This window comes from Chinchilla lanigera, unplaced genomic scaffold (assembly GCF_000276665.1).
Source record: "Chinchilla lanigera isolate Chin_1 unplaced genomic scaffold, ChiLan1.0 scaffold00049, whole genome shotgun sequence".
In the NCBI taxonomy this organism is placed as follows: Eukaryota; Metazoa; Chordata; class Mammalia; order Rodentia; family Chinchillidae; genus Chinchilla; species Chinchilla lanigera.
Genome location: NW_004955450.1, coordinates 15,447,583 through 15,457,931, shown reverse-complemented (window position 1 = coordinate 15,457,931; position 10,349 = coordinate 15,447,583). Strand labels below are relative to the sequence as shown.

Here is a 10,349-nt window from a genome sequence, read left to right as displayed (position 1 = left end):
GGCCTGGGCTACAAAGTGAGCTCAAGCCAGCCTGAACTGCATAGTGAGACCCTGCCTCAAAAAGACCAAAAAAAAAAAAAATCAGTAATTGCCTGATGCGTGGAAACCACCACACTCAGCACCCTGTAAGGCAGACTGCAAAAGTCCTGTTGCTGAGTTCCAGGTGCTTCTAGCTAACAGACAAACAGTGCCGTGGATCACAAAAAGAAGCTGCTGTGCAGACCTCTTCCCCAAGTCTTCTGGGTTAAAATCTAAAATGTATGGGGCTGGGGATTTAGCTCAGCTGCACAGCGCCTGCCTGGCAAGCCCAAGGTCGTGAGTTCGGTTCCCGGTACCGGAAAACAAACAAAAATAATAATAATAATAATAAAATGTATATTAAATCAGCGGCACCTTCACTAGGCCATCCTCGACCCCAACCCCTGATGAGCAACAGCAGCTCAGCCTTCTGCTAGGACAGTTGTTACCCAGCTCTTTGCGGCGCTGACTAACACGTAAGATAACTCTACTACTATTTCTTCCCACGGTTCCACCAAACAAAACTCCTGAAGCCTGTAGGGACGTAAGCAAACATCACGGTTCTCTGTTTATAAGGAAGCCAACACATTTGAATCCAATTCCCACGCCACACTTTTAAGAGGCCCATAAAGAAAGCGCATCTGGCAAGCCGAACTGAAACATGAAGAGCAGGTCAGGAACGGCAGGCGCTCTCAATGGTTTGCTTCTCGTGTTTCCTCTGGTGAGCTTCAAGATGCGGGAAAACCGGGAAAATTGCTTTTTTTTGCATGAGGCGCTCTTTTTAAAAAACCCTTTAAGCCTGGAGTAAAACAGACAACTAGGAAGCCTGACTGACAGAGCCCTGCAAAGCGGGGCTATACGAGGTTTAGACCGCATCAAAGGGACACCACTGCAGAGAGCGCACCGGCTGCGCCCTCAGCCCGCAGCACACCGGGAAAGTGATTTCACATCAGACCTGCCCTTCACACAGCCTGAACCAAGTGACATAACAGTACAGATCCCCATTCGCAGACAGTCAGTCACGTCGATTCAAGGCTCAGCAGCTCCGACACCAGGCATAAAGCGCGCTTCGCTGCGAACTCGCGCCCCGGAGGCCCCCCATGACCGGAAGGATACGAAGATGTAGTCGTCCATGTATCTCTTCTTCAGGTTCTCCACGATGGAGCTCTCGGTGATCTTGGACAGCAGCACCATGTCGTCCACGCCGCTGTGCTTGACATTGTGACTCTGCCAGTGGTAGCGGTAGGCACCTTTGCTCCCCTGGGGACAGAACCACACAATGATTAGGACCCTTCACAGCCTCCTGCAGGGAAGAAACAACAAAACCCTCTCATTTCCCCAGTGTCCCTCAAGGGAATGGCAGCAGACCCACATTCAAGCCCAGGCTCTGCCACTGCAGACAAGCGGGAAATTACTTGAGCCCACAGTGTCGCTGAAGTTTCTCTTTCCTCCTCTGTAGAATGAGGGGAAAAGACGCCTCAGAGTCGCTGTGGGATTCACATAAAGTAGCTGGTGGACATCACCTCGCCCCTGGGCTTGCTTGGGCAGAGGAGCCCTTGGCCCTGGACTGCTCTGGGGACTTGCAGTTTAACCCGGGTGCCCCTGCACACAGCAGGCTGCAGGGCACCTCTGCAGTGGGATCCCTGTGCGTCCCGGGGCTGCACTCGGCAGTCACTGTCACTGAAGGGCACCTGGTCCTGACGGTTGGTGGCCCACGTGTCCCAAGCACCTCTCAGGGCCGGGGAGACTCAGGGACTTGCGGAAGGAACGTGCCAAGTGGATCTTAAATGTCTGAATACGCCACAGAGACCGGAGGAAGGAGGGCGCTCTCTAATCCACACTCGCTGGGGTGGAAAAAGCTAACACCAGCACACACACGGGACTGCGGCGAACGGCGGCCAGCCCTGGAACACGGTCCCGCACATCCTCCCGGAACCCCGTGCGACAGGACCTGCGCCTCCTTGGGGCTCCCTGCCGTGCTGTCTGGGCAAAGGAGAGGAAACTTCCGAGTAAGGGGAGCTAGAAAGGCCAGCTGCTCAAACACCAAATCAGCACAAGGACAGAAACAAGGTAGAAGCCATGTGACATTTCACTTTTAAAAACTGACCCAACAGTTTAGTTCTTTGCTAAGGACAGATTCTAAGAGGCTCTGGAGAAAGTAGTCTTAAAAATCAGTCCGGAAGGGGCTGCCACAGGAGCAGTGAACCGGTCCTGGCTTGTGCTGTGGAAGGTTCTGGAAGGTTCTGGAAGGTCGGCTGCCATGGTGTCTAGCAGAGGGGAAGTGCTTGTATGATATAGTTGGCTTTCCCAGAACCACACACAGCACCATTCTATAAAATTACCTCAGTCTCCTTCTTCCTCTTGTGGCAAAGCAGAAGAGAGGAAAAGCCCTGGCCACCACATAACTCACTGGGTTCCACCAAATACCACAGCCCACTCATGCCACAGGGTCCTGGTGACCCCTCTTCCAGACACCTGCAAAAGTTGCCATGCACAGAGAAAGGTCCTGCAGCAACCAACCTGAGGGGATGCTGGTTTTTAACCTCTGCAGATGCTACCCACTCAAAAAAGGCCCTAAATATTGTATTTTCTCTCTGGAAAATATAAGCCCAGTTAGCCTAAACAGAAGTTATGGATAAATGGTTACCCAGCTTGTACAAAGGACAAGAAACAAACTCAGAAGGCTGAGGCAGGAGAATGTCAAGTTTGATCTAGCCCAGCCTGGACAACTCAGCAAGACCTCATCTCAAAATAAAAAAAGAAAAGGGGAAGAGATGTAGCTTGAGTGGTAGAGTACCCCTGGGTTCGAGCTCTAATAACAAAAAACAAAAGACAGCAAAAAAAAAAAAAAAAAAAGAGGTGGAGGAGGCAGCAGAACAGAAACAAGAGCTCTGTGTCAGCTGGGACATCAATCCAGCTGCCTTTCCTGCACCCCACTCGGCAGTGACACGGTCCCCCTGCCCGTCCCAGTGTCCCCCTCCTCGGGGCGGTCATTTCCCAGGAGACCAGGGCTCCCTGTGGATCCACGGATTGTTTTGGTGCCAAGTCCACTGGACAGTGAAGACCCCACCCCAGCTCTGGGGCCTTCTTTCACTCCTTTTCCAGCCGCCCCATGACACGACGATGGACCAGCACAGTGTCCCTGCTACGGGGCTGACTCTGGTGGCCTGACCTACAATCCTTTTGCTTCACAACGGTGTGGAGTGATCCATTCGGTAGAAATCGCACTCCCCACGCTGCCCTCCGCCTGGACGCCACACGCAGCCCGTGTGCTCACGGTGCTGGCGTCCACGGTCACAGGGTGAGCAACCCCGCCTTCTGCGTACCGTCCGCCGAGCTAAGATGCTCCCAGGTGACGCGTATTAAACACATCTCCAATCTACGATGTTTTCAACACCACTGGGTAGACCGGAAGCCCAGGAGAATCAGGCACAGCACTGAGTGAGTTGATTGGTGGGGGACGACACTTCTGATTTTCTAAATGCCAAATGGGTTGACACTTCCTTGCCATACTGGGGGAACCGAGACCTCTCAACTACCTTCTTTCCCCCAAAAGTATGACTTTGCTGGAAAAGAATCAGTCTTACAAACTAGAGATGATCAACAATGCCGGACCTGGTCAGCCCCTCCTTGGTCCCCTTCCCGGAAAACACTATTCCGAGGAGAAGGGGACGGGGGAGGGCCGACCCGCCCAGACAGTCCCAGCTCAAGGCCAGACCAAGCCTGGAGGACCTGGAGGATGGAGCCCAGAAACTCTAGAGGAGGCGGTGGAATGAGCAGGGAAGCTTCTGGAAGCCAGAGCGGGACCCGCAGGTTCCTGTCCAGCCCAGGACAGCTGGAAGGTGCCCACAGCGAAGCACAAGGCTGCTCTCTCAGCTGGGCAGCAGCTCGAGCTCTCCAGAGTGCTTCCCGAACTACAGCCAGGGTCAGGGAGCGAGCCGGCCCCGCGGGAAGCGGCCGTCCCTCGGGAGCCCTCGGTGGCCGCCACTCCCAGCCCTAAGCCCTGGAACTGGGCTGGACGGGGCTCTGGGAGGCACACGGCTGCCCTGGAGATGTGAGAACGAGTGTTCCGGTGCCAGTTCCAGCTCCGGGGCAGATAACCTCGACCAAGGCTCTGCTTGGGGTCTCCCTCCCACTCCTAGGCGAGGAGCAGAGCAGGGGCCCCCCACCCCCAGGAGGGACACTTGCACAGTGTCCTCTGTCCTACTGCCTCAGAAGAGCCACTTCTGGCTTCTGTGGGCTTCTTGGTAACTCCCTCTGGCTTCCCCGACTAAAAGTGGTAACAATTCTAAACACGTAGGTGTTCGGCAAGGTATTAATCATTTCGCCCTACTGCAGCCATGGAGAAGGGAGGCTGCAGCTCCAGGCCAGCTCAGAAATGAAAACAGGGACATCGGTAACGCAGAAGTCCTTAATTATAGCCCTGCCAACCATCACAAATCAAGAGGGACAGATCTCCCACTGGATAAGGGATTCTGAGTACACACGTTCTTGGAGCTATATTGTTTTTGACCATTCAATTTACTAAAAAGTAATTAGCTGGCCACGGTGCACCCGTAATCCCAGCTCCTCAGAGACGGAGCCGGGAGGACTTGAGTTGGAGGCCGGCCTGAGCTAGACAGAGTGGGACTCTGTCTCAAAAAGGGCCGGATGTGTAGGTCAGTGGTTACAGCACCCGCCCAGCACGGTGCAAGGCCCTGGGGTCGATCCCCAATACCACAAGGGGGAGGAAAAAAGCAGTGATTCATCCGTGAGATCCAGAGAGTGGAGTATGGCCATATCCACATAATGGCTTCGCTTGTTACCCTCGGGAGTTGGCACCCAGGCCTGAGAGTCCCGAGAGCCGGCCTCGGGGCGGGAACCTCGGCAGATTCTGACTGGTTTAAAGGTGGAGCCTTCGAAACTGGAGTGTGTTTACGCAGGCGGGGACCAGGGAGAGCAAAGGTGAGTCAGTGCCCATGGGTGGCATTCCTGTGTCCCCATGCCCTGCCCTGCCCAGGAAGGCAGCCTGCCAAAGGTCCTGCAGGCCACGGGGGCTGGGGCACCTCAGCAAACCCAGTCACGGCTGGACTCGGATGAGGTGGTCCCGATACGCCCGGTAACTGCAGCCTTGATGCTGCCCTCGGGGCCCACAGCGGGTGGCTGCTCACTGCATGGTACAATAGCCCAGTGTTGGGAGCTCCGGCCAGCAGCGAGCTGACCACAAACACTTATTGCTTCTAGGCAGTATTTTTGGAAATAGGCTTCAAAAAAATTTTTTTTTTTTTGTGGTGGAGGAATCAAACTCAGGACCTTGCACTTGCCAGGCAGGCACTTGTGCTGCTGAGCTACATCCCCGGCACCTAGGGCTTCAAAATTTTAAACACAAGGATCAGGATCCAGGCACAGTTAACTAAGTAAAAATAAAACCCACATCCTGTTTGACCTGCAGGTGCATTTGTGAGAGTGTACCTCACTCAAGATGCACCTCGAAGCTGGGCAAGCTTCCTGTGTAAGAGGGGTCACTGTGATCTGGGAAGCAGGAAACCCGGATGGGAGCTGGTCAGAGCATGACAACTGCACGCCAGCACTATGCAGTCATGGGGGAGACTGACATCTGCTGCCGGGAAGCAAGATTCGCGTCTCAGGAGGAAAGCAATCCATCCATGGGCCAAGGAGAGAAGAGCTGCACAGTAAACAGGTTTTCAAAAGGCATGTGTGTTGGTCAGCTTTCTGTCCCTGTGACAAAACACCCAAGAAAAACAACCTACGGGAGGAAAGACCGATCCTGGCTTACGATTTCAGGAGTCTCAGGTCACGGTTGGTTGCTGGGCCTGAGGCAAGGCTGAACATCAAGGCAGAGGGTTCACGGTGGAAGAGCTGCTCGTGTCATGACAGCCAGGAAGCAGAAGAACAAGAGAGAAGGGGGGTGGAGACAAGGGATGTACCCCTGCCCCCAGAGTACAGCCCCAAACACCTGCTCCTTCCAACGCTCTACCCTGAAAATAAGGCCTACCTCAAAAATAACCAGGCTGGCAAACTAAAGATCAAGAACGGCAGCCCCAGTGGCCAATCCCCGTCTCACCTGCCTTGCAGAGCAGCCCCCGAGCAAGAGAACGATGATGGCGGATGAGGCGAGGACGGCTGACGGGGGCTGGCGTTTTTGATCTTTAGTTTTCAAGCCCGATTATTTTCTAGCTAGGTCTTATTTTGTAGGGAACACAGTAGGTCCTACCTCGTAAGAGCCTATCGAATTATGAACCTGTCAGTGGATTAATCCACTGTGATCCAGTCACTCTCCAACGGCCCCACCTCTGGGCACTGCTACCTTAGGAAGAACCCTTCAACACAGAAGCCGCGGGGGACGGCTCAGGTGCAAACCCCAACAGCACAAGCACCACAACTACTCTCTTGAAAGAATATAGGGACCAGCCGGGCGTGGTGGCGCACCTGTCATCCCAGCACTTGGGAGGCTGAGGCAGGAGGATCGTTGTGGGTTCAAGACCAGCCTGGGCCACAAAGTGAGCTCAAGGCCAGCCTGAACTGCATAGCGAGACCCCGTCTCAAAAAGACAAAAAAAAAAAAAAAGAAAGAAAGAAAGAAAGAATACAGGGACCTCTGAGGAGAAGGCCTCGGGTTTCAGTTGAATGGTGACTTACTCATACTTTCTATTTTATATTTTCTGTACAATTTACATTTTAAAATCACATGCACATGTTGGAGACTGCGTATCCCTTATCCTAAATGACTGGGGTTGGAAGTGTCTGGGATTTTGGGCTTTTTCAAATTCTGGGACAGTCGCATATACGTAAGGTATCTTGGCGACAGGCCTCAGGTCTAAACATGACATTTATATTCTTAAGCACACTGCCTAGAGGTGATTTTATACGTTATTTTTGAGTGCGTCTGTGTTTTATGACCTACTGAATGAGGTGAGGTGTGGAGTTTTCCACTTGTGGAGTCAAGTCAGGGCTCAAACAATTTGGGGTTTCCAAGCATTTTCAGATTACAAATGCTCAACCTACAGCAACATTTAAAATAAACAGACACAATGAGAACAATGTCAACAGAACCCAGCGTTTTCTAGGTGTGTGTCAGGGACTGACCAGGCGCACTAAGCGGAAAGCAAGGACCACGTTTTCAGGACGAGGCTCTGTGCTGCTTCCAGATTTGGAGCGCAGCTGGAAGATGCCATCTGCACCACAGGCAGTCCTGCATGGGGGACATTCGGCCGGCTGGTATGCACAACAGGACGGCAGATGTGGTTTCCGGGAAACCTGGGCCCAGAATGCCCCCCGGCACGTCTCCTGGCAGCAGGTAAGCCATTACCTCATTGTGGAAAATGGGCAGTGGCCCTGCTCTGGCCTGCAGCCGGGCTACGCATGCTTCTCACTGGGGCTCTTCTGTCCGTCCCACTGCGTCTCAGGGAAGGGACAGACCTTTGGCTTCGACCGTGACCCTTAAATTACTATCCTGTGGTTCTACCTTTCGTCTTTCTCCTGCCTGACTAGAATGAAACGCTTGTCTTAGGAATGACAGCAAAAAAAAAAAAAAATTACAAACACTTATCTACTCGCTATAAAGGGCTGTGACCTCACGTTGGGGATTTAATCCCCCCGCCCCCTGCATCCTCTGGCAAGGTGCCTCTGAGCTGAGCGTGCGTGGGCTGGACTGCTGTGGCCCGAGAACATGGAAGGGGATTTGGGCAGGAGTGGCAGGGCAATACGTAGCCAACAAGCCACCTGCGCCCCCAAGTGTGTGCCCACGTGTTACACGACCTCGTGGAACCCTCACAACACCCGCAAGGCGCAAGTGTCACGACCCCCACCCGAGGGCGTGGGGGAGGCATGCGTGGGGAGCGGGGCCCAGGGGGTAGGCAGTTTGCTTACTGCTTTCATGACGTACGCGACCCTACACGAGTTCAGCCCTGGGGTAGAGTTTTCACGACTGTGAGCCTGACCCCGGGATTGCTGACTTCCTTTCTTCCGCTCTTTCTGCTGCACCACAGCGCACTTCCAGCGCCACCCTCAGAGCCGGGCGGCGACACCAGTCCGGCGGCCTCCGAGTCTGGGCCGGAGTTGGCCCACGGCACAAGTGGTCGCTGACCGGAGCCCACACCACGACTGTCCTCACCTGGGATGCTTCTGAGCGTGGACAGGGCGTCATGAATGTGCGGGACTCGTGCTGAAAGGCTTGTCAAGGGGCAGGGCTGATTTTACTTATGATTTGATCAGGCGGCTGAGTGTGGGAGATGCACCAGGCCGGGACGCTGCTGCTCTAGTTGAGCAGGGAAGGGGGAAAGGTTTATAAAAAATAAGGGGGCAGGGCCGGGGATGTAGCTCAGTGGCCTAAGTGCCTGCCTGGCAAGTGCAAGGTCCTGAGTTCGATTCCTGGTACCAAAAAATAAAATAAAATAAAATAAGGGGGTAAGCGGCCCTCGTCTTGCTTTAATATGATCGTATGGCAGTATTCACATGCAGTATCTCCATCTGTAAAAATGTTGCAGTATTTATCTCTATATTCTGTGTAGTTTTATTGTTCTAATGAGCACGTATTTATAAAACACACATATAGAGCTGTTTTCCCTGTGGAAAAAAAACCCAGATCAAATCAAATAAGATACAGGATGTGAAAGTATTCTGCAAAGTGAAATTAAAATATCAACACGATGGCTTTCCATCTTTTTGTTATTCAGTTACGTATTGTATTCCAGCTTATAGCTATAAAAGCAAGCCCTTCTTTACATAACAATGGGCCCCTGTAGGAAAAGAAACAGCCTTTCTTCTACTTTCTCTGCCTGAAATGTCAACTGTGAAAGGATCATTTTCCCTATCAACGACAGTTCAAATCTAATATTGTAAACGAACAGTTAACATGTTCTGTGCATCCCTAAGATGTATTTTCCTCCACATTTAAATGTTCCAAAGTTAGGATGAATTTCAATCAACAGTGTGTCCAGGTATGCCGGACTTTTTGTTGTGGTTTTTTGCAGCAGTAAAAAAAATAATGCTGCCCCTCTTACAGTCAGCCACACCTTGGACACGATGACTTAGGGCACACGGGTGACGGCCAGGAGCTACCGTAAGTTCTTCACAGGTACTAAGTTACTTTAATCCCATCCTGGATATAAAAATAGATTCTGATTGTTCTGAAAGCACTATACCAAATGCGCATCTCCCCTCAGGACTACACAGTGAGGGTGACGGTCACCCACTTTTAGAAGCTTTGTTGTGAAAAGTTTTGTAGCTGCCACCCTCCCCTCAGTACGGAATGAGAAGCCACGGCCATCAGACCACAGCCTGCCTGTCCCGGGCGCCTCCTCTTCGCGTGTAAAAGCCCCTCAGGTTTCTGGCGCCACACGTCACCCCGTGAGGCAGAAAGGCGCCCTGCCCCACACAGGATGCTGTGTAGGATTTCTACGAGCCCTGGCTCTTAGCAGCCCGTTTCTGCCACACCATGCACACCAGTGTTTCCTAAACCTCCGTTTCAAGGCTTTTAACGAGTTTTGCAGGTTCAAGTTCTACCAGCCTTAGGCTTCAAACATTCCCACCAACTATCCTCTTTAACTCGCCTGAATGCTAAATGTCATCACCATACAGTGGTTGGCTTGGTGTGCTCAGTTTATTCCTTCAGTATATGAAACTAAGAAGACAAGTGTTTCAAAGCACACGGCATGGAGCCAGGTGTGCCCATCCTACGGTCCTCCGGGCGCCGTGCGGGAGGCCTGCAGTTCTCCGCGGGGCCCACGCCTGCCGATTTCAAACAGGCACGGGGAGACTCAGTGACCTCCGGGCTATTTCCCCGAAGCCTCTGCTGTGAGTCTCACACGGCAACACCAGATTTTCCGCCAGTCAGAGCCTGGGATCTCGATTTCACACGCAGAAACCAACTTGTGTTCGCGCTCAGAATCTCCCACACTTTCCCTCAGGAGGCCCAGGCCCTGCTCTGTTCTCTGACCTCAGACAACCGTCCCGCCACACAGGGGCACTCCCAAGGCTCTCCAAGGACGAAGGCTGGTCCTGAGGCTGCGGGGGCATCTGCTCTCGGGCACCCACCACTTATTCTCTCTCCAGAAGTGCTTCTGAAGTGCCACCAGCACTGCCCATCCCTTGTCCTCCGGTCCTCTCCCAAAGCCCCATGGTAGCAGCTCCTTTATTTGGAGCAGTCTGAGGACCAGTCTCTCTGGCTCCCATACTTCCCCTGGGCAGCCCCGGTTCTCTGCAGCCCTGGAGGCCCTGTCCTCCGGCCAAGCAAAGGGCTCTGGCGGCTGCTATGGCGGGCACAGCCAAGGGCGACTCAGGTGGAAGGGCAGTGAGGGGACAGAGGCTGCTCAAGCAAGCCTGGCCTGGGCG

At 53.2% G+C, this 10,349-nt stretch overlaps 1 protein-coding gene across 2 annotated transcripts in view; it reads right to left on the bottom strand.

Moving 5' to 3' along the window:
* Positions 1-10,349, bottom strand: part of Myo1e (myosin IE) — a 129,838-nt gene that overhangs the window by 93,749 nt on the left and 25,740 nt on the right. For both annotated transcript variants that reach the window (XM_013518867.1, XM_013518868.1), the window contains exon 2: positions 1,135-1,278. In XM_013518867.1, the coding sequence (XP_013374321.1) occupies positions 1,135-1,278 (144 nt within the window). The remainder of the gene's footprint in view (positions 1-1,134; positions 1,279-10,349) is intronic.